The sequence below is a fragment of the Tripterygium wilfordii genome, chromosome 12 (assembly GCF_013401445.1).
Source record: "Tripterygium wilfordii isolate XIE 37 chromosome 12, ASM1340144v1, whole genome shotgun sequence".
Lineage (NCBI taxonomy): Eukaryota > Viridiplantae > Streptophyta > Magnoliopsida > Celastrales > Celastraceae > Tripterygium > Tripterygium wilfordii.
Genome location: NC_052243.1, coordinates 8,815,820 through 8,843,488, shown reverse-complemented (window position 1 = coordinate 8,843,488; position 27,669 = coordinate 8,815,820). Strand labels below are relative to the sequence as shown.

The following is a 27,669-nucleotide window of genomic DNA, read 5'->3' as shown; positions in this document are numbered from 1 at the left end:
CTACTTGTGGGATGAGTCAAAATCCGCCTGACATTCCTTCTCAATTTTCTTCCGCAAAGCATTACCATATTGCTCGACAAATTGTTTCAACGTTGTCTTTGAGTTCACATAACCGTCAAAGAAAACATTCATGCTCTCGCTCTGACCAGTTGTTGACGTCCCCGCGCAAAAATATTTTTTGACGTAGATAGGAACCCACTTTTCTTTCTCCAAGTACATATTCTCCAGCCAAGAATTACCATCCAGATTATGTAGATAAATAAGCAGACTACATTTATCTAAGACAAAACAAAGAATTGTCAGCTATATAAATAAATTTGATGTTCACGTTGTAATTAATTAATTACACTATGAATTATATAGTGTATTCAAGGCACTGACATACATAAACTCATAACTAACAAATGTAATAAAAAAAAATTATTGCCAGTAAGCATAAAGAAATTTTTTTAAAAAAATGTACATTGAAATTCGTCGATGCTATGGGAGTCATAAACAGCTTCGGCCAACATTCGCTTGATGGATTCATATTCTCTATGTGAACCAAATTTCTTAGGCACCTTCTTCATGATATGCCATAAACATAATCTATGCTTTGTGTTTGGGAAGACAATTTCAATCGCATTCTTCATTGCCCTATCCTGGTCAGTGATTATACCATGAGGAGCAACACCACCCATGCACTCTAACCATGTCCTAAATAACCAAACGAAGGTTTTAGTGTCCTCACTAGAGATCAAACCACAACCAAGAAGTATTGAATGCCCATGGTGATTGACACCAACAAAGGGGGCAAATGGCATGTCATAGTTGTTAGTTAGGTATGTCGTATCAAATGTAATGACATCACCAAATTCATGATAGGTTGCCCTACTGCGCGGATCTGCCCAAAAAAGTTCCTTAAACGCCCATTATCATCCCAATCTATCAATGAAAAAAACCCCTGATTATTAGCTTGCATTTTAAGAAATTAATCATGTACGACATTAGCATCTCATTCACCAAGGTGCAAACGCCTAGTCCTAGCAAGAAGGTTTCTAATATCTCTCTCCAGAAATTGAATATTATCATGACCATCGGCACCAATGACAAATGAATTGAAACTCTTGTTCGGTCGAATTCCAGCAATATCATCAATCTCTAGTTGTCTTTTCATAGACGGATTTATTTCCCTGTTGCACGTGAAGAATCTGGAATGACTAGGACTTAAATCGTGGTTGTGGACATCTTCAAACAATGTAATCTTCCATTTCCCATCAACAGAAAGTCTGCCAACACGCCTCGCCTTGCACTCATTCTTATTATAACCACGATGATTGACTGGATTCTTCGAACGTGATACAAATTTATTCGACCTCCTGCATGAAAATATCATATATTTGTAATCACCATTTGCATCCTTCGTTAATGACCTCCTCTTGACTGAAAACCCATTTACTTGACAACATTTCTTGTAAAATTTAAACATCTCATCAACCGATTCAAACATCATTCCTATTACTGGCACATTCGATCCAACAATCTCTGTACCAGTCTCAACACAATCATTAACACAATCAAGTTGATTGATATTGATCTGACTATCAATATCATCAAGTCAAACCATATCTTCACTGCAAAAAGAATATTGAAACATATATTTGTTAGGAAAAAATATAAATTCAGTAATACAATGGTTATTCGTAATGCATTAAAAACTGGGTAACAAATACACTTTCAAAACCCTAATATAATAAGCTACTGGCATGATAAAAATTTGTATCCCAATGATAAAGTCCCACCATCAAAGTAAGACCAATCTATTTAACAAGGAAAATCTCTATACAACGAATAACTGGTTTGAATACACTGATTATTCGTAATGCATTAAGAACTGGTTAACAAATACGCTTTCAAACATAATGTAATAAGTAAATGACATTACAAAAATGGGTATGTCCATTGATAAAGTCCTACCATGAAAGACATCTTAAAGGAACAACAATTGTTCATCACCAACATTGTCAAATAATACTTCAGACACAACAAATGTAAAAGGAATAACATGGGATTCAACCACATCTAGTTCAGTTACAACAAATCAACAAAGAATAACATCAACATCTATCACATCCAACAGAAAAACATTCAGATCCAAAACATAAACAACAGTGTTCATAAAAGACTTTGAATAAGAGAATATGAACCTGGAACAATTAGGGAAACTCATAACTCATAAGTCGTCGGGAGTAACACAAGGAAGGCGCATGAGTTGGAACAGAGAGAGAAACCAATATTCTTCTAGTCAGCGTTAGAAAAGAGAGAGAGACAAAGATGCTTCTAGCTGGAGTCGGAGAAGAGAGAGACACAAAGAAGCTTCTAGTCGGAGTCGGAGAATAACTCGTCAAAGGTATCGTAAACTCAACAAGATGAGAGAAGGCTGTAACGTGTGAGAGTGGGTAACACATGAGAGTGGGTATCGTGCAGTCTAGAAAAGAGTGGTACTCTAAGGAGAGATAAGCGGGAAAACCATGTGGGCTTTAGGGTTTGTGTAAAACATCTATGTGACATGCCTAGTTGGCATGCCACATAGATTATGTGTATTATGTACACTAAAGATTATGTATGTATGTCATTTTCCCCCTCAAAATGACTTTTCCTTCCTTTTGAGGGACCGCGTTGGACATGCTCTAAAATCATATTAGACAAATAATCAGAGGGTATTTGTTGATCGTACCATATATGAAACAAACCCTAAAACTCTTATCTCTACACCACGACCATTCTTTGCATTATCGAAAATGGGTTTTTTTTTTTTTTTCCAGTTGTTGAAGATGATAGTCATTCGTATAATCCTTTTATATCTCGTTATATTCCATCTTCAACACTTCTTCGATAAATCTTGCTTTGAAAAGTTTTTGACCTATAGAATTATCTTTTTTTAGAGGATTTGTGTGCAAATTTATAAGTTTCTAGTTTAATATGTAAATACATATTTAATATTTATTTTTAATAAAGGGTATATTTGTCATTCCAAACAGGGATATAAATTGTGGATGGATAAAAATCCCTATGCTGAATCAATACACAAGTGGCAAATGAAGACCAACAAAAAAGATTTCATACATGAGGATAGCTACAGAGAAGCTTCCTCACATCAATCCAAGAAGGTTCAAATCCAAATGATTTAAATTCAAACCATAAGATGAAGAGGAATCGTTAACTCAAATTTCAAATAACAGTTCAAACCAAATTTGGGATAAGAAAATCCTAACAGGAAAGAACTCCTCAACAACTATATAAAGAACTTCAGGAGTATGAATGAGGTACTCATTATAAATCCACTTGAAGCTCCTTGCTTTCTCTCTCTTAAAAGATTTCTAACTTGAGCGTCGGAGGGTCCTCAGGCCATGAAGGGCTGTCGGTTCTTGTCTTGTAGGTACATAGGTTCACCATTCGCGTCACACCTTAACATCAGGTACTAATGTATAAAGTCGTGCGGATTTTTGCATCGACATATATGTAAATAAAAAAATAATGTACACTTAGTACTTTATGTGGTATAAATAAAATTTCTCCTTTAAAATTGTAATTTTGTATACGCTACCACGCGTCTAGTTAGAAATTCCCATAGATAATCGAAAATATTAATAATTTTGAGAAAGGAATAATCACTCAGATTTATTTATTATATTTTATTCATTTGTTTCCCTTGGTTCCTATAATATAACGTATTAATTCATACCAAATAGAGAGACCCCGAATTATAGCCGTTGGAGAAAGTGGCCACATAAACCATTTCAAATATTTGACCGTTGAATGGATCAGAGACTGATACTATTTCGTTTCTTCTTTTTCCCAAACACACAGGAAAGAAATGGCGAAAGAAGAACACAAGAAGCAGCCAGACCTAGCACAAAATGGGGAAAACTTATTCAGCCCGAGATTCAAATCAGTGGCTGCCATGGCTGGTTGGGACGAGGAGGCCATTCTTGTAGCTAGTCTCGTTGTTGAAGACACACCGGATCGGAATAAGGTCAAGAAGAGGTCCGATCTGCAGTTCAAGACTCCACCCTCCACCAATTCAAGAAGGTATCACATAAAAATCACCTTACATTTGTAATATTTAAGTTTATTTTACGGAAATTTATTTGATTGATCTGTTCAGGAAACGCAGGGCTCATAGAAGGAGCCCCATTTCGATTCCAATACTGGTGCTTGATCTGGATGAAAAAGAAACTGCCAAGGAAGGTATTGATTTTGTTTCTTCTGTTTTCTTGTTCTCGAAAATCTTGAAAGCCGGTAAGGAATGGAAACTCATCTACTTTCGATTTCTTTTTTGCAGAGAGTGAACAAAAGAAGGTTGTTGAAATTGAAGAAAAGAAGAAAATTCGAGAAAATGAATTGAAATCACAGGATTCGGTTGTTTCTTGCTCCAATCCAGCTCTTCCATGTATGGATAAACTTAGAGAGGAGCTTTCTTGCGCGGTAAGAGAGTATTATTGTCTCTATCATTCAATGATTTTGTCTTTATTGGGTTGTGGTTTTCTTCCAACTCCTAAATGGGTTTAATGTGGTTCGCAGATTTGTTTGGAGATCTGCTTTGAGCCTAGCACCACTCCTTGCGGACACAGGTAAGAACATTATCTGGGTTTGGGGTTCCTTTACTGCTCATCAACTGCGATCAAATCACTTTTGTAGTAGTGCATTTGTTTGCCAACGTTATCAGTTGTTAGACCACTAATTATCCTGCTTTTAAGTACTTGCTGTCTTTTATTTGAAGACAAATACATGATGCATTAGCGGCTGAGTAGTTCTATTTTGATGTAGTTTCTGTAAGAAATGCTTGAGATCTGCTGCTGATAAATGTGGAAAGAGATGTCCAAAGTGCAGGCAGCTTATTAGGTAACATTGTAATTTGGCTCAAGTAATTTCAATGTAACAAAGAATAAATACTGTTGGGAAGCTCTTGAAAGTCTTGTTTAAATTTGCAGCAATGGAAGGTCTTGTAAAGTAAACACTGTTCTATGGAACACGATTCAACTACTGTTTCCTCAAGAAGTTGAAGCAAGGAAGGCTGCGGGGGCCTTAAATAGCAGAGAAGCTGAAAGTGACAGCAATATTAGACCATCTCCATCATCAAGCAATCGCAGAGATGTAAGTGTGAGAAGAAGAAGAGGACTATCATCAAATCAAGATGACAATGATGCTGCACTGGCAGAAAGACTGCAAAGAGAAGATCTTGGACGTTTGGTGGGCAGAGATGGAAGCACAACAACAAGAAGGAGAAGAGGGGCGCCAGCGCTGAGTCAAAATGAGGATGCTGCATTGGCATTAAGGTTGCAGAGAGAGGAATTCATGGGGGCTTTTAGGGAAACCAGTGGCATATCTGGGAACTCTCTCACTTTAGCTCGAGCAAACTTGAGAGCAATGGCATCCAGAGCCATCAATATTCGTGCACGAGGACGGGCTGTATAGGATGTTCATGCTGCTGATACAGAGAAGTTGTTTCCATATACAACTTCTTATTGATATTGTAAGAGCATGTCTGGTGTCAGTTGAGATGTAAAGTGTCCTTACAATTTACATAATTAAGGATACATAACTTTTTTAAGATTAAGCTCCTATTGCTGTGTGTTACAAATTGAATAATTTGCTGCAAAAAGCCCTCGCGAATCCCCTGAGAACGACCTAATGTTATGCTTTACAGTTTCTAGTCGTTAATTAGGTATGACGCTTCTTTCAAATGCAAACTTATGTGGCTAATACTATGTGAGATCATGTGAGAGATGTAATTGAGTAGTTTTATGCGGGCATCATTTAGGTGGTTGAATCACACTATTTGCAGAGTAGAGTGCATACCATAATCTTAATTACTACTTTTTAGATGTTATTGAAGGTTTTCTGGCTGCTGATTATGTGCAGAGTGCACACCATAATGTATCTTTTTGGCAGATTGCAAGTAAGTATACCTGATTATGAATATGTCAATTCACAGGGATCGCAAAAATGCAGTTTGATTTAGATTATTACAAAGCTTGGATTACTATTTGCGCCGCAAAGGCGATGTCAACAAAGAGCTAGGAAGTATCTGCTAAGTGTAGTATGAGAAACCAGGCTTTTAGTGCTAAAGGAAATTAGGGAAACACGAAGACATAATTTTATTGATATGATAATGATTATGTATAAGCTTCAAGCCATTGAAGCAGCTGCAGCTCTGTCACCGTCATGGCAATCAGCGATGGCTACGTTCTGCACATTCTTGTAAGAATATCGCTGAGCAATTGGCACATAGATGCACAAATTGACTGCAGCTATGCCTGCTAATAGCCAGTAGAAATTGTCCAAGCGACTACTATTCAAATCCTTCCCAAACCAACTCTGGCCACTCTTTTCAGTAACTCGATCAACAACTGTTATCAAGAGACTACTAAGGAAGTTTGCAGCCCCAATCACACTAAGGTAGAAGGCAATGCCTAAGCTTCTCATCGAATCTGGAACTTGATCATAGAAGTACTCTTGTAAGCCTACCAAAGTAAACCCATCTCCCACACCAATGATGATAAATTGTGGAGCCAACCAGAAGACACTCATGGAAGTTGAAGCTGTTGTGGGATTCTTTGATACAACATTAAGTCTCTTTTTCTCAACCAAAGCAGCAACGATCATCGTAGTGATTGAGAATAGCATCCCAATTCCAATCCTCTGGAGCATTTTGATTCCTCGTTCGTTCCCCGTTACTTTTCTTAGTAAGGGTACTAAGATTTTTTCGTAAATGGCGACAGAAGTTATCATTCCAATGGCAGCCAGAGCGTAGATTGAAGCAGGGGGAAGCAGGAAATCATTACCAATCTTTCTGTTCAGAGTGGTGCCCTGTTTGATGAAGAATGTAGTGCCTTGTGCCACACAAATTCCAAATGGTAAAGTACCGAGCCATATTGGGATCATATTGAGAATAAGCTTCATTTCCTCCACTCTTGTCACTGTTGAGAGTCTCCATGGACTCTGTTTCTCAACTGAGCTTCCCTTCTCTTCTACAATAGCCGCTTTGTCTAGAAACCTAGTGCACAAGCATACCAGGACATTTTAAGAACATATAATTTGCGATCAAATTGGGAGTTTTGGCAAAACTTACTTAAGTTTATCAGTGTGGCAGAGAAGTCTTCCTTGTGTCTTCTGCGACTTGTACTCTTCATGTAATTCAGCTGGATTGGAAGGAGAAGGAAAGTTTCTTTTTGCAATGGCAGCTACAAGAACCTGAAACAATGGTGTTAAAGGGCTTCCAGTTGGTTTTCGGTATCTGTAAATCGGCCTTCCGAGAACAAAGATAATCAAAGAAATAGCCATGACTGTGGTGAAAATGATGTCTGCGATGCCCCAGCTCGCATGGTCTTGCACATAAACTATTACAGTCACAGCAAGTAGAAGTCCTGCACATAGTCCAATGTTCCACCAATTGAAGTATGACATCTTTTTCTTTCTCTCTTCTGGGTGATTCTCGTCGAATTGATCTGCTCCAAAACTCTCCAAACAAGGTTTATGCCCTCCAGTTCCAACAGAGATCAAGTAGATTGCAAGAAAGAAAACGACTTCATGAACCTTCCTCGGTTCACGACAAACATCACCACCGTCACAAGGCTTAAGGCTCGGTACAAACCATGACATTGTTAACATAATTAAACCCTGTTTTCCAACATTAACAAAGAAAGAGAGACAAGATTGTGAATTAACAGAATTGAACGTAACAGTTTAGAGTTGAAAAATGAGATTATATACCATGAGGTAGAGAATTGATGAGAAAAGAACCGTTGAGAATCGACCCAAGTAAGCATCGGCTACGAAACCACCAATTAAGGGCATCAATGTAGCCACACCAGTCCAGTAGTTGACACTCTCTGCAGCTGCCTTGAGATCTTGGTGCATTATTTTAGTCAGGTAAATGATTAAGCTAGTCGCAATTCCAAAGTAACTCAGTCTCTCACTGAACTCGATTGCTGTTCATCAGTTCAACCACAATATCATGGTCGTTAGTCAGTCAAAAATACTTAATAGTTGAACCTCCACTTTGTGTAGGTATGCCATGTTAATGTCTTTTCAGTTTTTCATACAACTACTATTTTTTTTTTTTGAAACGGGAGAGAGGGTTCGAACCCTGGTCGTCAGGATAATACACATTATTCTTATCTAACGAGTGCCTCGGGTGTTTCATACGATTACTGTTGTTGGGTTCTAGCACAAAATTTTGCTTCTCAAATTTTTGTTGGTATTAATTAAAAGCAACATAAGAGATTCGAAGTGGGCCGTTTTGTGGATATGGCATCTTTTTATTGAAGCCCAAAAGGTGAAACAGTAGGGCCCAATACCTTCAAAGGCTCTTCATATATCAACATCAAGCTAGGCCTTGGAGCCCTTAGTTTCGAAAAATGAGTCAAAGCTAGCTAGATTTCAACACCACTAGTATCACTTTCACATGTAGTGTAGTGTCCACCCTATTCAAGAACAAATAAAGGATTACTAAAGACAATATGTCATGGTTTAGGCATCTAATCGAGCTATATATGAATTAATTAAGGGCAATTATTTAATGTCTTTTTTAACTTTCGATTCTCTGAATCTTAACAGGATAACCCATTACTGGGTAGCACTAACCTGCAAGGTGCTGTAGTGGGCCATCCCTTGGACCTTAGCTAAGCTAGATTCCAAAATATGACAATAATCTCTCAAACTTCGTCTTATTCTGTTAAAAGACATAACAACAAACAAACTTTATGCAAAGACAAGGGACTTGTGATCATTGTGATGGATTTAGTTTCAGCCTTTCAGGGTTTCGGACACAGTTTTTAAGGTAAAAAAACAGGCAGGGCAGGATCATAGAAACACATAAAGATAGATATGCTTAAGACTTTGTGGTGTTAAAGTAGAGATAGATGGTAAGAAGAGAACAATATATAAAAGGGTAGTTGATAGATTTTCATGGTGACTTACCAATGATAAAGAACGAGGCTTTCCACACACCAGTGGAAGCTCGACGAGGAACTCTTCCTTTATGATCCACTGAAGAATCATAAACCCATTTCTCCTCATCAATCTCTCTGGCTACTGCTCCCCTTTCTATATCCATAATATGATCTTCAATAGCGCTGCGGATGCTGCAGGTTTTGGTTGTGGAGAGAGCGCTTTGGTTTGTACCCTCTTTATATGGGAGAGAGGGGTGGGGGATCTGCTTTGTGGACCCAAAAATGTTTTATTCATTGATCCTCTTAGTAATTATTGAGGTTGAGAAATCAGTCAATCCCTTCCACTCAAAAATGTCATAGGAACTTCGTGTACATGGGAATAGCATCCATGTCAATTACAATGTTATGGGGTATAATACGCAGCAAAAAGCTGACATACGACTCTTGTGGGTTAGTTTTTAGTCTGTACGTACACATAGCTGCAGTGTAGTTGGAAGAATTGCACTATTGTGTAACACATCGTCTTTAACTATGTCCTGTTTTGTCTTCTACTTTAACGGCTGTGTGGTCTTTTCGTTAATACTGTTTTTGCTTAAGTTTAATGTCTGTATTTTTTTCTATCAAGTATTCCACACTTCCACTGGTGGAAATCCATACAAAGAAACCCTAGAGGTTGTTCTGTTGAGTTTGATAAGCTTCGTTCTGGATTCCGTTGCTGTAGTAGAGTGTGATCCAGAAAATACTTGAAATTAGGCTAAATTAATTTGACATGTTTCTCGAGGTCATTAGACCTTGGTACATTAAAGTGAAGCTCGATAATTTAGAGATATCATAATATTAAAAAAATTAAGTGGAGATATAAAAAATTAAAATTGTGGAAATTTAGGCTTGAGAGTAGTAAACATCGAGTTTATATTGGAATTGAAGTTTTTTTTTTTTTGAGAGAAACCGATTAAAACCAGAAGAAATTACATGAGATGAAGACAATCCTGGCTAACCAGGGATTCGACTTCCAGCGGACAGCCATTTCGCCAAATAGATTTCCTTCATCGATTCTTAGCCCCTCTAGTTAGATAGTAAGCTACATAATTACAAGCTCTAGGAATATGATGACACCAGCCTAACCATAAGAGACTTCGCCTCCCTCACAAAAACACCCATTCGAGACTCTAAATACTCCTCAGATGTCAGTGCTTGAACAATAGTAGTTGAGTCAAGTTCTAAACTGAAATCCAGCCAATCCTCATTCACCAAACATCTCAGGGCAGCAATAACTGCGAGTAACTCAGCAAAAGCAGGGTCAACCCTCCCAGGCAGCCTCTTAGACAAGCACAACACAGGCTCTCCTCTATCATTTCGCAATATTGCTCCCGCGCCAATCTCATCCGTCTCTTTAAAAATGGCGTCATCTATATTAAGCTTGAGGCTGCCCAAAGTAGGCGCTTCCCACCTTCTATTCAGCGAAGAAGAGGGAGTTGGCAAAGGGCCAAAACACCGATTGGACTGGCATGAAAGAAATTCAGTTGAGAAGTTACGAACCTTTATCACTAGAGCGTCCGAGTCAATTGTAATGCCATCATGAATAATAGAGTTTCTAGTGCACCAAAGGACCCAAATTGCCATAGCACATAAGGTCTGGTCACGCTGTGAACCAGATGGTAGTTTATTAAATATGTTGGTGGCATAGTTGTAAATAATTTGAAGACGTGTACAGAATAGTAAACTAACAGAGTGACGTGATTAAATGAAAGATCACAATAGAGACAATAGAGAATCGGGTTTGATATAAAAAGAATTAATCAAAATATATATATTATAAAATTGGGTTAATGATACTTTTTGTCACTGAAAGATAGGCGTCGTTCATTTTTAGCATCGAAAGATTGTTTGCTACAAAGTCATCACCCATTAATTCAAAATGAGATATTTCAATCACGCAGGCAGATTGAACACTATTTCGGTCAGGATACCTACTGATGTGGCATTAACTCTATAATTATTGGTCAAAAATGCTTATTTGGCATGTGACTTGGACATTAATAAAAAATGAGTTAATTCTTACATATTACCACATAAATCTATAAAATCCCCAACATACCCTTCCCCATTTGTCCTCTCTAGTGAATCTCTCTCCCTTACCGTAGTTCAACGAACACCACCACTGCACTGCACTCTTCTTCTACCTCTCCTCCCTCTCTTCTCTCTCTAAAATTTACTTTCTCTCTTACTACCAGACTCAAAACGGAAAAAGATCAAGAACTGGCTTTGGCATCACTTACATTTGTAAATCTTCAAGACTAAAAGTAAATCTTGTTGCAAGTCTCTATCGAAGCGTAAGGGCCAAGCCGTCGTCAACAAACTATGCAAATCTCGCGTTGCGTTGTTGAATCAGGGGTAGTTTTGTTTAACTGGTTAAGGTGAGTAATTGGTGGTGGACTTTATTCAGCAAAAGATTGATTAGATTTAGGGTTTTCTTTGAGATTTGGGCGTGTATCCGAGAATGTGGTAGTGTAGGACGAGAATTTGATATGAGTTTGATTAGTGACAAGATTCGATACCCAACCAAAGCCATGTCTATTAGGGCAATTACATTGACAGTGATGTTGGAATGACCAAAGCAGACTAACAAGGCCATGTCGATCAGAATTAGACCATGAATCCGCAACTTTGTGCACCGTTGATTTAGAAAGACCACGCCCACCGCATTGAGAGTTGCCGGCCGGAAATAGGAGATGTTTGAACTAGCTGGAGGGATGAAGAAGGATGAATTGGCAAATCTAGATCATTTTAGAGTTGCTGGAGCAGATGTTGTCATCTTCATCGACTTCTTTTGTAGAGAAATTTTTTTTAATGCCAGGTTTTTAATTTTATTTTTAAAAATCTAACTGAAATTTCATATTTGTCGCCATATAAGCATTTATTAATTTTTCTTTTGTTGCCACATAAGTAGATGTTGACGCAAATATGTTGAATGGATGCCACGTCAACGGGAATCTACCCATTACTGTAGCAAACCTGACCGAATCCTCTAATTGTCTCATTTTGAAACAATAGGTGATCACTTTGTAACAAAAAAATATTTCGGTGCTAAATATGAATAAAGCCGATCTTTCGGTGACTAAAAGTATAATTAACCCTTATAAAATTATACCATTCTATAGAGATTCGTGCACAAAAAGAAATCTCCTTCCCTCTTCCTCCCAATGCAGACCCTTCTCATGGCCATCTATGGCCTCTTCGATGTTCAATCACGGTCTGTGCCGCCGTTGGTCCCAAATGAAGCACAAGCACAACCCGATCACAACCCGACCCTCAACAAACTCTATGGACCACTGTAGCAACTAGAATCTTCTCACAAAGCAGCGTCCCACCGTAGCTTCAAACGCACGATCTGGACACCTCCGACATCTTTTCGGTAAACGGACACCACCACTAGATTCACCGGAGCAAGTAGCACCTAACCCAGCCCTTCTTGGGTCGTAATAGCTACCGGGAGTAGACGATCATTTTTTACCCGATTGCCAACGCGTTTGACCCGGTATAACTTTTGTTAATATATTATACTAGATGGGACCCACGAGTTGTTGGGGGGTGTTTCAATGTTGTCTTTCACATTGTCATTTGTTGTTGATATGAAAAGGAGAGATGTCATACTCTTGTTTGATCGAGTGAATGTGCTAAATTCCTGTCTACTGTTGGCATGAGAACATAGTTGAACTTGAAATTTCAATAGTAAGGTTCTGAAGAGCTGATTTTATCAACTAAAATGCAGAGACAGAAGTTATATGCATTGAATTCAACGTAATTGCAATTAAAACTAAGAAATTATTATTTTAAAAGTTCATTGCTTCAGCTGAAGACCTGCTTCTTTGATAAAGAAATCAAAACCAAAATTTGTCCTGAAGTGAAGACATGTAAAAGAGGTTAGTGAGGGGCAAGTTTAGAGATTTTTGGATCGATATGTGAATCATCTTGATATAATATACAAAGTTACAAAGATAAAGTTAGCTGTCATCAAAATCTTCTACCCTCACAATACTTGAAATTCCCATGGCTTCACATTTGCTGGAAAAAATGAATTGATCTTCTGCAAAAGCAAAGAAAAGAAATAACAGATTTTAATGATCCATTATGAAAGTCCAGGAACAAAACCTTTTTGCAGAAGAAAGTCGAAAATTCATCTAACTCCTTTTTACAGCATAGAGATCTCATTTTTGTCATCTTTTCACAAAATTTCAGGATATACGAAATGCATTGAACGAATATAATTGGTCAATCATTTGAATGAGCAAGGATGAAATTACTTGAAACAATTTTTGCAGAATCGGTTTCTTGCGAAGCTTAATTTCCATCATCTGTACCAGCTCTTAGATTTATTGTGTGTGTATAATGTTGATTTCAAAACAGGGAGGAAAGAAATCATCATGCAGGAACGATAACAAACATACCTCCTTCTAACCAAAGAAGCATATCAGTCCTGCAAAATTCCAAAAGACACAGTAAATGCATCCAATGACAACAACACAACAACATTGAGACTCACCTGAGATGAACAAAAGCACACAAGATGTCAACTCCAAGCATCCAAAGCATCATCGGTATAGTCAACATTCAGATCACAGACATGAATTCTCAACCTACCTTCGAAGGTGCATAAATGGGGAATTCTGAACAGATCATGTGCTGGAACCATCTCCTCCAAACATGTAGAAGCCTGACTGCCTACACAAACCGATGAGGCAATGAGAAAGGCCCATCTTCGTGAATAAGGCAACTAAAAAATGTTGAACAACAAAAGAATGAGTAGAGTGGCTAGGATTAAAAATGTTCAACAACAATAGAATGAGAGGGAAGGTGTCACAGTTAGAGCTACATATGTATAGGGACATGCATAGAAAAACAATGCACAAAAAAGGCAAACGTGTTCATGACAATCAGAAAACCTTCAAGTGTGAGAAGTTTGTATCATACCTTGTTGAAAAGTGAAAGATTCAGCGCTGCCGTCACTTTAATCAGGACATCATCAAGGGAAGGAAGCATGTGATTTTCATATGACTAATATATAGCCTTCAATATATGCAACGATAAAACATCATTCCTTATCAATTTGTAATTTTTCTCTTAAGCATTGCAACAAACACGTGACAGACTATCAAAGACAGACAGACAATATTTTGAACCTACCGAGTGATTAGTCTTCTACCAATCTCCAATAAGAAGAGTGAAGTCCCCAGTAGAACATGAAACAAAATTAGATAGATGAAAAAAGTATCAAAACAATAGAAAGTCATGGTCTCAGAAAATCAGAGATGAAGATCTCAGCGGGCCAAAAAGCAGAGCAAAAAAATAATGAAGCAAAATAAAGAACCAATACAACACCAATAAATTCAGAAGCTTACCTGGGTGATTTTGTTTTCGTGAATTGCTAAGTGATTTTTCGTAGTGCACTCTGTGGTTGATCTTTTGGCTTTAAGATTTCCTTCTCAGCAAGCACACAAAGAAGCACAATCAATAGGAATTTGAACACCGACCCACAAAACCCAACCAAGAACAGAGATAGGCCATGATGAAAAATTCACAGCACCTTAGCTGATTTGATGACAAATGCAATGGAAAAATTAGTTTTACAAACAAAACAGCTAAAATTTGTTAAGGCAGAACACCAAATGGAGTTACGATACTAAATCATTATTGATGAAATATAACAATCTTATGGCATTAAGAAGCCTTAATTTCAAAAATATTGTTGCGATGGCTTAATCTTGCAAACTAAATCAAAGAAGTTGCGAAGAAAACCAACCTGTCAGAGAGCAGAACAAATTTTTGGTTTGCCGAATTCTCTAAAGCAGCAGCGAATAACAACTTCTCCTCCTGGATCATACTTGATTCCCCTATGCTACTGTAGAGAAGATCTATCACACAAAAACAAAAAAATCCACCAATAATATCACAAAAGCAGTCCAAATATCACAATAACCACTCAATCTCGTCTACATCTACGAATTTAGACAAAAAGGGACAACAACTAAGCAACGATTTGAGAAATTAATGGCATGGTCGAGTCCCCACTCACCTCCAAGAACAACGATGATCAAACCCTCCCTCCGCCGCACACCCACAAACCGATTAGATCGAAATCGATTAGATCCAGAGACTTTGGTAAGCTACCTGCCACAAAGAAATCTAATTCCGAAATTATCACCTGAAGCCTCTCGATGATGAAGCCCAGCTCCGGCGTACACTCGTGCATCAACCCTCAAAATCGATAATCTGATCTGGCCAAAGAAGAAAGCGAAAGGAAAGGAGAGAAGAGAGAGCTTGAGGAAATGTGGAAACCACGTCGTTCACCCGTACAAATACATGAAAAGCAGATACATGCACCTATAGATCGAGCATCCGTGAAGCTTTTGATCGTTTTCTTTTGTCTTATTCAAGCTTTTGGTAAAAAATAATTGAAAACGACGTCGGTTTCGTTAGAAACAGAATGGAAACGGCACCAAAACGATGTCATTTTGGTCACGAAGGACCCCACAACAAACTAACTACTCTCGCGAGTAGATAAAAGGGGTCGGACTCACCGTAGTATCGCGCGAAATCTTCAGTTTTTAGAGTCTATAATAAATTTGATTTTTCATTAAAAACATATTTATATATAATAATAGGTTAATATTGGGTGGGCTTTGACTTATTTTAATCCATGGACTAAAATTTGGATTTTGACCGTTAGTTAAGTGTTTGAACCCAATGCGTACAATGCCCATTTAAATGTCGATAGCACTAGTCATACTTAAACACACATCCCTAAGTGTACATAAGCACATGTGGCATGACACATTAAACTGTGACATGACAATTTCAAACCAAACAAAAATCAAGAAAAAAAATGGATCAGTTTCTCTCACTTCTCTCACGTCGTTCTCGCTTCTCTCCTTCTTTCCCTTCCCTCTATCCAATCAATCTCCATCTGCAGCCTTTCTCTCTCTCCAACCACTCTCCACCCGCAACCTCTCTCTCTTCATCTTCTGCAGACAACGCCGTAAATTTGGTGACGAGGAAGAGGATGACACTACTGTTAGATGGTGATGAGGAAGCCGTGGAGAAACACTAGTGGAGGTTGGTGGTGGTCTTGAAGATTTATAAATGTGAGACCTTTTAAAGCAAGGGAAAGAGCGCAAAAAAAATTGATTTTGTTTAGGATTATCACTGAGAAGAGTGAAGACCTTGATTTTGTAGGGTGAAGACCTTGATTTTGTTTACAAAAATTTGATTTTGTTTGGGAATCGATTTGTAAATTGGAGGCCAGATATTGTGTAATTATCAACCTAAACAATGTAATCAAGGTCATATACTGTGTAATTATCAACCAAAACAATGTAATTAGGAGCTGTATAAAATGAGACAGTTATATCTTCATAAGTTGATTTGTTTAGGTTTGTGGGCCGCTAGTGAGGGCGGCTTCAGCTACTGTGGCTGTTGTTTAGGGCTTTCCATGTTTTTGGGTTTGTTTGTTTGGGGTATTCCATGTTATGGCTTTGGTGTTTGGGGTCTTTCATGTTGTAGGTTTGTTTATCTTTGGTGTTTGTGTTGTTTTCGCTTCAGAGTTGGTTGGGGTGCTCTCCTCTTTCTCTGGACATTCAAAACTCTATTCAAAGTAAATAATTACATTATTCCAATGCATAAATACACATTAAATTTTTTAATTATATTATTCCATTACGTAATTACATTGATAATTTTTAATTACAAAACAACAGTGATAATTGCATTATTCCAATGCGTAATTACACATTGATAATTTATAATTATATTATAGTAGTTTAATGACATAGTTCATAATATATTACTCTAATGTCATAATTAAAAATTGTCTTCTCAGAATTATATGACAATATATTGAATCATCGAAAAGACTGAGTTCATAACATAAAAATATCAATGTGAATCCTTTTTTTTTTTGTTTTGATGCCCTTGGCAATATATATGTAATTACATTGTTTGCAGTCCAATTACACTGGAGAAATTTATAATTACACATTATATTGTTTTAATTATATATCATAAACAATCTGGATGATTACAAAACAATAGAGGATAATTATATTATTTCAATTCAGAATTACACATTCATAATTTCTAATTATATTATTGTGGTCATACTTACACATTTATGTAGGCATTGTCATGGCTCTCGTGGATGAGAGAGAAAAAAGTAAATATGAGATGAAGATAAGTAGGAGAGAGAAAAATAAAGAAATTCAACTTTTTCGAAACGAGGATCTAGGTAAGTTCAATATACATTTCTTGCATGGGCTTGATGGAAATTTTTTATTGCCTATTTATCTATGTGGCAAGTGTAAAGATACTTATGGACCAAAAGTGTAAGGAAGTGTAGTGTTTTCGTTTAAATATTTTGACCCACGTTGTTTAATTTAGCCATCTTAAATAAATTGACCCATTGAATAGATTTTAAGAAGGTTGACCAGAATTGTAAAGTTGATGATCGGTTTTTGACAATATTTTCACAAGGGCAGAAATTTTGGGTTTTTTTGTTTCTAATAATCGATGACCGACGGTTTTCTAGAAACTTTGGTCATAACCGACCATTTGGTTATAGTCGATTTAGGCGGTTTTTTACCAAGCCTTTATAAAAGTGGCATTTTCAACCTTTTATCAATCTCTTTCAAAAAGGACCTAAATGTGTTACAGATCCCTAAAAACTAAAAGGCAAAAAGCTCAAACAAAACAAATATTAATCACACTTTTACTTGTAAAGTCCAAATCATTCTAACAAATACAGTAATAACAAAACAGTAAAGAAATTATTAAAACTAAGAACTAAATATAAGACTATAAGTTAACTACTTAAGTACAAATAATCAAATATAGCCAATAACTTTTTAACTTAAGCTAACTATAAATATTAAACATATACATATATATGTAATTTAATAAATATATAATTAATAATGGTCGGTTGATTTTAACCGATCGATTTTGTATAAAATTCAAAGACCGACCAAACAATCGATTTTTCATCTACAAAATCGATTTGTTTTTCTCTAACACATTAACATTAGAATCGGCCAATCGGTTGGTCGGTTAAGTTTTTTTGACACCCCTACTAGGATGTTTAATTAGTTTTATAAGTGGGTCTACCACCTAGTGGGTCAATTTAGGCCGGATAAATTATTAGAATAATTAGGACACCAGAAAATTATTTTAAACAGTTTAATAGATTAGAAGATTTGATAACCCGCAATAAACCGATATTTTATAAGGGAACGAGGAGAATTTGTAGACGCGTAGCTCAATTTCATATTACTATCGAGGTAGGGGTTCTATATTTATTGGCCTCCAGTGAAAAATTTATGATTAAATTAAATAAGAATACTTTTTGTTTGATTGAGGTATTTGTAGAGCTTGTCGATGGTTATTATTGGTGATGTTGATGGCCTAGTGGGCCTTATTGCTGTTGGATGACCTAGTGCGCCTTGTTATTATTGAATGGCCTAATGGGTCTTTGTTGTTGCTGATGATGGCCTAGTGGGTCTTTTTATTGATTAGTCTAGTGGGTTTTGTTGTGATTGTTAGCCTAGTAGGCACTCTTGTTGTGGATGTTGGATGGATAATTCTTGTTGATGTATGTATGTATGTAAATGTATAAGTTCATTGATAGTGGTATGATTATGTGTGATAAATACAAAGAAACTCTAGAGGTTGTTCTACTGAGTCTGATAAGCTTTGTTTTTTATTTTTTCACTTAGGACTAGATTGGATCGATATTTTAGAGAGTTAATTGAGTAGGGTTAAGGAGGGAGGAGTAACGTTTCCTTGAATTCTAAGAGAGAGCGAGTTAAGTGGGGTGAAGTAAGAGAGGACGTTCCACTTCACTTAACTCTCTAACTAAACATTTTGCACCCCCAATTTGGGGGTTTGTGAGGCGAGAGAAAATTTTGTTTATTATTTCTTATATCATCCATAATATTTTTTTCACTCATTTCAACTTTAAGGGTATTTTTATAACTCACATCTCTTAACTCATTAATTTTACATTCTATCTAAATAACGGTTAGCAAAGATAGTCCCCTCCCATGACTCCCTCTTCTTTAACTTCCTTCTTAACTCTACTTAAGTCTTCATCTTTCAATACATATAGAGTCTTAGGGCTTGCTTGGATTGATGTTTTAGAGAGTTAAACGAGTAGGGTTAAGGAAGAAGTAGTAACTTCACATTTCTTGGATTATATGAGAGAATTAATTGGGGTGAAGGAGGGAGAATTTTTCCCCTACTTTAACTCTTTTACTCAACATTTTGTAACCTCCAAAAGTTTGTTTATTATTTAAAAAGCATCCATAAAAGTTTTTCACTTATGTAATTGATCACTCCTTAACTCTACTTTCTATCCAAGTGAGGCCGAGTAAAGATAGTCCTCCTCCCGTAACTCTCTCTTCCTTAACTCACCTTCCTAATAATCTAGGCAGACCTGATATTTTGGAGAGTTAAGCATGGACGATTAAGTAGGAAAGAGTAACTTCACATTGCTTGGATTGAATGAGAGAGTTAAGTGGGGTGAAGGAGGGAGGAAGTATTTATTCACTTAACTCTCAAACTCAGTATTTTGTACTCTCCAATTTGGGAGTTTGTGAGGTGAGAAAAAACTTTGTTTATTATTTCCTAAGTCATTCAAATTTTTTTTCAATCATTTCAACTTTAATATGGGTATTTTTGTAACTCATATATTTTACTATCCTTAATTCTCATTGACTATACCTTCTATCCAACTATGGGTAAGTAAAGATAGTCCTCCTCCCATAACTCTCCTCTCACTTAACTCTCCCACCTTTAACTCTACTTAACTCTTTTGTTGGTTTTTAACCTATTAGTGCATGATAGTTTGAGTGGTCAGATTGACTGGTTGATTATATACTTGTGTTTTCTGTGTTTCTGTGCTGTGATGTATCTTGATGAAGCCTACATTGATATGTAAACCTAAGGTAGGTTACTCCAGTCATAATTTTGAATTAGATCCAAACACACATTTGTGTTTCAAGCTCAACTGTGATGTGGATAAAAAGTGTTTTATCTCTTGTATGGCTGCGATATTATATTAAGAGTCTTGTTAAGAATTGTCTTTAATTAGATATACTTTATCTAAGATTTGGAATGGGATAAAATACTATGAGATAGAATCTAAAAAATAAGAGTTGGATTAAATTAGATGTCCTGAGGGTTGAGTTTATTTTTATCACAACTGCTTCTTGAATATATCTCTTAAAACAAGTCAAGACTTATATATATATGGGATAAGTATGGATTTAGCCGTTGTACTTTACATTTTGGATCAAAAAAACCCTTGAACTTTTTTTTGGGTCAAATAAGCCCCTGCACTTATCAGAATGGTACATGTTAGTCATTCCGTCCAAGAATCGTTAAAAATGCTGACGTGGCCGTTAAGTGATTTTTTTTTTCAATTTTTTCATTTCCTATGTGGTGTATATGTGGATGTCACTTATCAATTTGTGACACGTGACAATTTTTAATTTATGATTTTGAAAATGAAAAAATAATAAACAACATTCATCTTCTCCGGCGCGAAGAATGTCCAGCTCCATCTTTGGCGAGATCTGCAAAAAGGCTTTCTTCAAATCGGACCACCTCTCGCCTAGAAAGCACAATCAAATACACAGGAGAGATAGGTAGGTCTGTGCCAGAAAAATCACGATGTTAGTGGACTTGTTCTTCTTCGAAAAGGATCCATATACTTTTTTGGAAAATCACGATATTAACCCGACAACGGACTTGTTTGGACATTGATTTCTGTTAAGATCAGAGATATAGAAGGTTGAAGATAATGGGTTGATGATGGATTGAAGACAACGAAGTTCAGAGAATTTGGGTTTCCCGCTGCGATCCCGTGCGTGACCTAATTCGCGCCTGGGTTTACACTTTTGTTAACTGATGTTAACTTACCATAGTTAATGTCAAAGTTTGATATTTAGTCAGCTGCCTATACTCACCGTTTCACTTAAAACCAAATAATATTTTTATTATTCTTTATATTTTTACATTTATGAGGTCACATCATTATGACCGTTGTCTGGTGTAATATATATATTGTGCAGAGTTCTAATTTGCAGAGACTTCTCCATTCAATCTCTGTCTAACGTCTTTTTCTTCTTCTCTCATCTATGCTTTCTCTTTCTTCTTCTCTCCCCCATTTCTCTTGATTCTTCAAACCTGCAACATATATTTGTAGTCAATATTTGCAAACATGGTATCGGAGCATGATCATACTGGTGTTATTCCACCAGCTTCTTCAGGTGTTATCACACCCACTTCTACATTGGTGTCCACAGCTATATCTGAGGCCACAAATTTTATGAGGGGGATTCATACCTTACCTCCATTGACATCAAACATTCCAGTGGCTACAGTGCCATTTGAGGGAAATCATCAGGCAACATTGCCTCCACTAATTTCAAATCCTCCTGCTACAACACTGTCATGTGAAGGACAGACATTGCCAACATCACAGATCTATTCACAACCCCTTTTACCCACCCCACCACCAATTTTCTCTACTCACCCCACCATACCTTAACATCCATATATACAAAACCCTTTGATACAGAATCCATTCTCAAATCCCTATAATTTTCTACCTAGTGATTTTTCCATCAGCAAGTTAATATCTCTTGAATGAACTAGCACAAATTACCACATGTGGAGTAACAATTTTCTCAATGCCCTAGGGGCAAGAAACAAGCAAGGCTTTGTAAATGGAACACTGCCTGTTTCAGAAGCAGAGGATCCCCTCTACGAATCATGGAATCAAGCAAATAGCTTGATAAAGACATGGATAACAAACTCTGTCTCTCCACAAATTCTGGGAAGCATTTCATCTTGGAAGACAGCAAGAGAGGTATGGCTGGACCTCAAGGATACATACTCAGTGGTCAATGAGACCAGAGTCTTTGAAATTTATAGAGAGCTAACAAATATCAAGCAAAAAAATCTGTCTTTGACAGAATACTACACCAAATTGAAGGCACTGTGGGATGAGTTACAAGAATATGAACAAATTCCTGCTTGTAATAAGTGTGGAAATTGTTCATGCAACACATACAAGTTACTACGGGTGAAGAGGGACAAGGAAAGGTTAATGCAGTTTTTGATGGGGTTGAATGATACTTACAGCCATATTAGTAGCCAGCTACTCATGATGAAGCCTGTACCTGAGGCAAATAAAGCTTACAATGCCCTGCTTTAAGAAGAAAGGAAGCAGAAAGTTACTGCAAATCAGAATCCTATCTCAGAAGATGCAATTGCCATGGCAATCAAGAAATTTACTGCTTGTGATGCTACTCAAAATCAGAGCTTCAAACCAAATCACAGAAACAACCAACCAAGGAACACAGACAGGCAAAAGAGGGACTCTGATAATAGATCAAGGCCATTGCCAACCAACAGGGAGAACTTGACTTGCAACTACTGCAAAAAGGAGGGGCATACAATAGACAAATGCTACAAAATACATGGCTTCCCTCCTAACTCATCAAAAAGGTTCAAGTCAAATCAGTCAAACAACAAGTCCTATTCAGCAAATCAGGTGGACAGCAACATCAATGATCAACCAGCTGCTGTTGAGCTTTCAAATGAACAATATGAACAAATAATAGACTTTTTCAAGGCCAAGGTCAACCATGGAGAAAGCTCAACAGAGAACCAACATACAATGGCTACTGCAGCAGTAGTAGTAGGTAATCGAATTTCTAATTCTAAACAAACTGCTAGTAAATGGATAATTGATAGTGGAGCTTCAGATCATATTATTTGTGATCATGCATTATTTGATTCATCTCATATAGTCATTGATGCATATGTTACACTGCCTAATGGTGATAAACACAAAATAACACACATAGGACAAGTAAAACTTACTGATAACATACTACTAAGGGGGGTCTTATGTGTACCTAGTTTTAACTTTAACTTATTTTCAGTGAGCAAACTAACTAAAGAAAATAAATGTGAATTAATATTTACAGAAAATCAATGTGTATTGCAGGAAGCAGCCACATTGAAGAGAGCTGGGAATCACATTTAGAGGACTTTACTTGTTCAATGAAGATGTCAGAAGACACTTAGGGCATTTTGGGAGTGTAAATTTAGTAGTAGATGCTAGATTATGGCATAAGAGACTTGGACATCCATCAGAAAGTGTATCCAAGCTCTTACCATTCCCAGTGGATCAAAACATTCATAACTGTGTTGAATGTCATCTAGGGAAAATGAAAAGAAAATCCTTTTGTATTAGTACTACAAAATCTAATGAAACTTTTGATTTGGTCCATATGGATATTTGGGGTCCTAATTCAACTACGTCATTGGAGAACTATAAATACTTCTTAACAATAGTGGATGATTACTCAAGAATGACATGGATTTTTTTAATGCACTCTAAGGATGAGACAAGAATACATATTAAAAAATTTATCACATATGTGAAGACACAATTTAACAAAACCATAAAAGTACTAAGAACAGATAATGGAAAGGAATTCAGCATGCAAGACTACTATAATTTAGAAGGAATAGTGCATCAAAAATCTTGTCCTTACACACCACAACAAAATGGAGTGGTGGAAAGGAAACATCAACACTTATTGAACATTGCAAGAACTCTCAGAATCCACAGTGGATTACCTGAAAGTTTCTGGACATATTGCATACAAACTGCAGTATATATTGCTAATAGAATTCCTAGTAGAATCTTAGACAAAAAATCACCATATGAAATTCTATATAACAAAGCCCTTGATTATGAAGAGTTTAGAGTCTTTGGTTGTTACTATCTTGCCAAAAATAATAGATATGTTAGTTCTAAATTTCAGCCCAGAGCAATTCCCTATATTTTTTTGGGATATCCCATAGGTACTAAAGGTTACAAAATGCTGGATTTAAAAACACAAGAGGTTTTTATTTCTAGAGATGTGCATTTTCTTGAAGATGAATTTCCTTTCAAGAAACAACACAATACAGAACATTCTCCACGTCAAGAGAATGACAATCACAATGATACTATTAATAACAGTAGTGAAACACAATCTACTGTTGAAGATAAGGAGAGTGACAACAACCAAAATAAAAGAATTAGAAAAAGACCTTCTTATTTGTCTAGCTATTATTGTGATTCTGTAGCTTCATCTTTACATCATGATCATTGCACAGCCTTTGACATACATTTTACTGCTGCAATTAACAGTCACCAAGAACCTACAAAATATAAAGAAGCTCTCAAAGATAAGAATTGGTGTATAGCCATGAATAATGAATTGCAAGCTTTAAAGGACAATAATACATGGGAATTAACAACTCTACCTAAAGATAGAAAAGCTATAGGGTGTAAATGGATATACAAAATAAAATACAATCCTAATGACACCATTGAAAGATATAAAGCTCGTTTAGTGGCACAAGGTTTTAGTCAAAGTGAGGATTTTGACTACAAGGAAACCTTTGCTTCTGTAGTCAAAATCACCACAGTAAGGCTGTTTTTAGCATTGGCAGCAATGAACAAATGGCATATACACCATTTGGATGTTCATAATGCTTTTCTTAATGGAGATCTAGAAGAGGAAGTTTACATGAAACTTCCTCCAGGATATGAAACTCAAAATAAAATCAAGTTTGCAAATTGAAAAGATCAATTTATGGCTTGAAGCAAGCTTCAAGACAATGGAATGAAAAATGTAGAAAAGCTTTGATTGAATTTGGTTTCACTCAAAGTAGAGCAGATTACTCTATGTTTTATTTTAACAACAAAAATGACACATTAATTCTATTACTATATGTGGATGACATGGCCATAGGTGGAAATAATCTTGATCTAATAAACAAGGTTAAAACATACATAGGTTCTTGCTTTAAGATCAAGGATTTAGGTCCCTTGAAATATTTTCTAGGAATAGAAGTTCATTACAGAGACATGGGTTTAACAATAAGCCAAAGAAAATATGCCCTGGACTTGCTTAAAGATGCAAATCTAATGAATGTAAAACAGAATAATACCCCAATAGACACAAATATCAAATTAACTTCACAGCAAGGAACACCTTTAGATGAACCTATGTAGTATAGGAGATTAATAGGTAGATTAATGTATCTTACAATAACAAGACCTGATATTAGCTATGCAGTAAATAATTTAAGTCAATACATGCAACATCCTACAGACACCCATATGCATGCAGCTATAAGAATTGTCAGATATGTCAAATGCACTCTTGTAAAAGGCCTTTTCTATCCTGCCACTAACATTTTGCAGGTCAAAGCTTACTGCGATTCTGACTGGGCATCTTGCTTAAACACGAGACGCTCGGTGACTGGATACATAGTTAAAATTGGGGAAGCACTCATTGCATGGAAATCAAAGAAGCAGAAAACTGTTTCTAGGTCATCAGCCGAAGCTGAGTGCAGAGCCATGGCTTCTGCAACAGCTGAACTGGCTTGGATTCACAACTTATTCAAGGAATTAAAGATCAAAACAAAATATCCTATGGAGCTCTACGGTGACAATCAGGCAGCCCTGCATATAGCTACTAACCCGGTTTTTCATGAGCGAACGAAGCATATTGAACTCGATCTACACTATACTAGAGAGAAAGTTCAACAAGGGATGATCAAATTAGCTTACCTGAAGTCTGTTGATCAGCCGGCTGATCTCCTTACAAAGTCTCTTCCCGCTCATCGAATCCAACATCTCCTCTCCAAGCTGAACTTGATCGAAAATCATGTTCAGCTTGCAAGGGGGTGTTAAGATCAGAGATATAGAAGGTTGAAGATAATGGGTTGATGATGGATTGAAGACAACGAAGTTCAGAGAATTTGGGTTTCCCGCTGCGATCCCGTGCGTGACCTAATTCGCGCCTGGCTTTACACTTTTGTTAACTGATGTTAACTTACCATAGTTAATGTCAAAGTCTGATATTTAGTCAACTGCCTATACTCACCGTTTCACTTAAAACCAAATAATATTTTTATTATTCTTTATATTTTTACATTTATGAGGTCGCATCATTGTGACCGTTGTCTGGTGTAATATATATATTGTGCAGAGTTCTAATTTGCAGAGACTTCTCCATTCAATCTCTGTCTAACGTCTTTTTCTTCTTCTCCCATCTATGCTTTCTCTTTCTTCTTCTCTCCCCCATTTCTCTTGATTCTTCAAACCTGCAACATATATTTGTAGTCAATATTTGCAAACAATTTCTATAGATCGAAGATCTCTCTATTCAACTACACAAACCATACACTCAGCCAAACTGTAATTCCTTTAGTTCCTTGAAATTTAAGTGGTTTCTTTGGGATTGAAAATTGATTGAGAAGAATTGCTAATTTTAAAGTTGAATTTTTTATGCTGCCACGTGCAAACACAAGTGACGGAGGGAGGAGGAGGAAGTAGAGTGGGGGGAAAATATTGAGGGTTTTTAAATTTTAATTTATAATTTTTTGTTTGGCATGTTTTTTGATTTAAGTTTTTTTAAAAAAAAATTAATAGGTATTTTGATTTAAGTGACATGTCATTTACACATGATTTTTTTTTAAAAAAAAAAAGTCAAAGCCACATAAGATATTACAGTCCACATAAGCTTGTTTGATCCAAAATAAAGTTCAGGGGCTTTTTTTATCCAAGATGTAAAGTAGAGGGGCCAAATCCATACTTATCCCTATATATGTTGATCGAGAGCTGTTGTGAAGTGTATCGAAAGTTTTTGCATAAACAGGTTCATGTCGTTTGTTGCTTCGAAATCTCCGTTGCATATGCAATCCAATTAAGGAAGAGTGTTGGCATGATATAGCTATTGGAGCAGTGGATCATTTGTTGGCGGGCGACCATATGACATCTTCTCAGCTAAAGTCTTTGCTAGGTGCCAAAGCACGTGAAGCGAACGTACTTGCTATACTTATCCAAACAAACTCTGAATCATAAATGCACTAAGGTGTTTTTCTAGTGAGGATAAAACCTTTGTAATCTTATTCACATAGTGAACTATTTCGAAGGTTGGTCACTTGATAGACTCAAGAATTTTTTTTTTCAGATGGATTTCCTCATTAATTTCATGTTTTATTTGTTGTTTTATATTCCGCATATTTCCATATAATCTGACTAATAGTTCTTGAGAAAGAACGCACGTACTCTCATCTTCATTTTTCAATCCATGCAAGCCCTTAGTAGTGTGGGGTATTTTTATTTCCAATATATATGAGTTTTATTGTGGCCTCCAATGTTTTACTCGTGCTAGTTTAGAGATTAGATTATGCCCGCGCTGTGAGATTTGTGCTGCATATCATGATTTGATGCATATAATTATTACATTAAGCAACTTGACAAAAATGACAATTGATGCAATTAGTAAAAGCTTAAATCATTACCATTGTTAATGGCCCATTTAGCTCTAATTGTTAAAATTTTAATATCTACCTTTCCAACTATTCTAACAATTAAATATAGACTAAAAACTCCACTCCTCATTGTGCATTCTATAAAATATATTCAAGGCATTAAACCTATATGTATATTAGCTAAGCATAGATGCTTAGTGGGTTCATCTTATAATGTGAATAACCAAATTAATTAAATTTTAGTTTCTTCATGTTTGTGGTGAGAAAGTGAGAGAGATCTTAAGCCACATTTTTAAAAAATTATAAAAAGAGAGGGATAGAGGGTAGG

At 36.4% G+C, this 27,669-nt stretch overlaps 4 protein-coding genes and 2 long non-coding RNA genes across 11 annotated transcripts; 2 read left to right on the top strand and 4 right to left on the bottom strand.

The window, feature by feature from the left end:
• Nucleotides 1-2,824, bottom strand: LOC120010527 (protein FAR-RED IMPAIRED RESPONSE 1-like). The gene is made up of 6 exons (XM_038861316.1): nt 2,733-2,824; nt 2,096-2,186; nt 1,957-2,013; nt 1,003-1,576; nt 464-883; nt 1-278 (listed from the first exon to the last, which is right to left on the bottom strand). Exons 1-6 carry the CDS (start codon nt 2,822-2,824, stop codon nt 1-3), a joined length of 1,512 nt encoding a protein of 503 aa, XP_038717244.1.
• A 983-nt stretch (nt 2,825-3,807) lies between these two features.
• On the top strand, nt 3,808-5,593 carry LOC120011295 (E3 ubiquitin-protein ligase rnf8-A-like). 2 transcript variants are annotated; one of them, XM_038862379.1, is made up of 6 exons: nt 3,808-4,071; nt 4,157-4,230; nt 4,325-4,467; nt 4,564-4,613; nt 4,810-4,884; nt 4,974-5,593. In XM_038862379.1, exons 1-6 carry the CDS (start codon nt 3,857-3,859, stop codon nt 5,455-5,457), a joined length of 1,041 nt encoding a protein of 346 aa, XP_038718307.1. In that variant the 5' UTR covers nt 3,808-3,856; the 3' UTR covers nt 5,458-5,593. The 2 variants fall into 2 exon arrangements, with proteins under 2 accessions (XP_038718307.1, XP_038718306.1); XM_038862378.1 differs by having other exon boundaries at nt 3,811-4,071; nt 4,148-4,230.
• A 406-nt stretch (nt 5,594-5,999) lies between these two features.
• Nucleotides 6,000-9,378, bottom strand: LOC120011067 (protein NRT1/ PTR FAMILY 5.6-like). The gene is made up of 4 exons (XM_038862099.1): nt 8,965-9,378; nt 7,756-7,973; nt 7,115-7,662; nt 6,000-7,039 (listed from the first exon to the last, which is right to left on the bottom strand). Exons 1-4 carry the CDS (start codon nt 9,098-9,100, stop codon nt 6,172-6,174), a joined length of 1,770 nt encoding a protein of 589 aa, XP_038718027.1. The 5' UTR covers nt 9,101-9,378; the 3' UTR covers nt 6,000-6,171.
• A 3,366-nt stretch (nt 9,379-12,744) lies between these two features.
• LOC120011068 lies at nt 12,745-14,017 on the bottom strand. Of its 3 annotated transcripts, XR_005470979.1 has the most exons (3): nt 13,908-14,015; nt 13,241-13,710; nt 12,745-13,023 (listed from the first exon to the last, which is right to left on the bottom strand). It is a non-coding gene; the product is annotated as an uncharacterized LOC120011068 (long non-coding RNA). The 3 variants fall into 3 exon arrangements; XR_005470978.1 differs by having other exon boundaries at nt 12,745-13,658; nt 13,908-14,017; XR_005470977.1 differs by having other exon boundaries at nt 12,745-13,710.
• A 100-nt stretch (nt 14,018-14,117) lies between these two features.
• LOC120011069 lies at nt 14,118-16,073 on the bottom strand. Of its 3 annotated transcripts, none has more exons than XR_005470981.1 (3): nt 15,010-16,073; nt 14,336-14,848; nt 14,118-14,143 (listed from the first exon to the last, which is right to left on the bottom strand). It is a non-coding gene; the product is annotated as an uncharacterized LOC120011069 (long non-coding RNA). The 3 variants fall into 3 exon arrangements; XR_005470982.1 differs by having other exon boundaries at nt 14,121-14,135; XR_005470980.1 differs by lacking the exon at nt 14,118-14,143 and having other exon boundaries at nt 14,355-14,525; nt 14,737-14,848; nt 15,010-16,066.
• Nucleotides 16,074-21,657: 5,584 nt separating this feature from the next.
• Nucleotides 21,658-22,206, top strand: LOC120010526. Its single transcript, XM_038861315.1, has one exon. It carries the CDS (start codon nt 21,658-21,660, stop codon nt 22,204-22,206), a length of 549 nt encoding a protein of 182 aa, XP_038717243.1.
• Nucleotides 22,207-27,669: the final 5,463 nt, after the last annotated feature.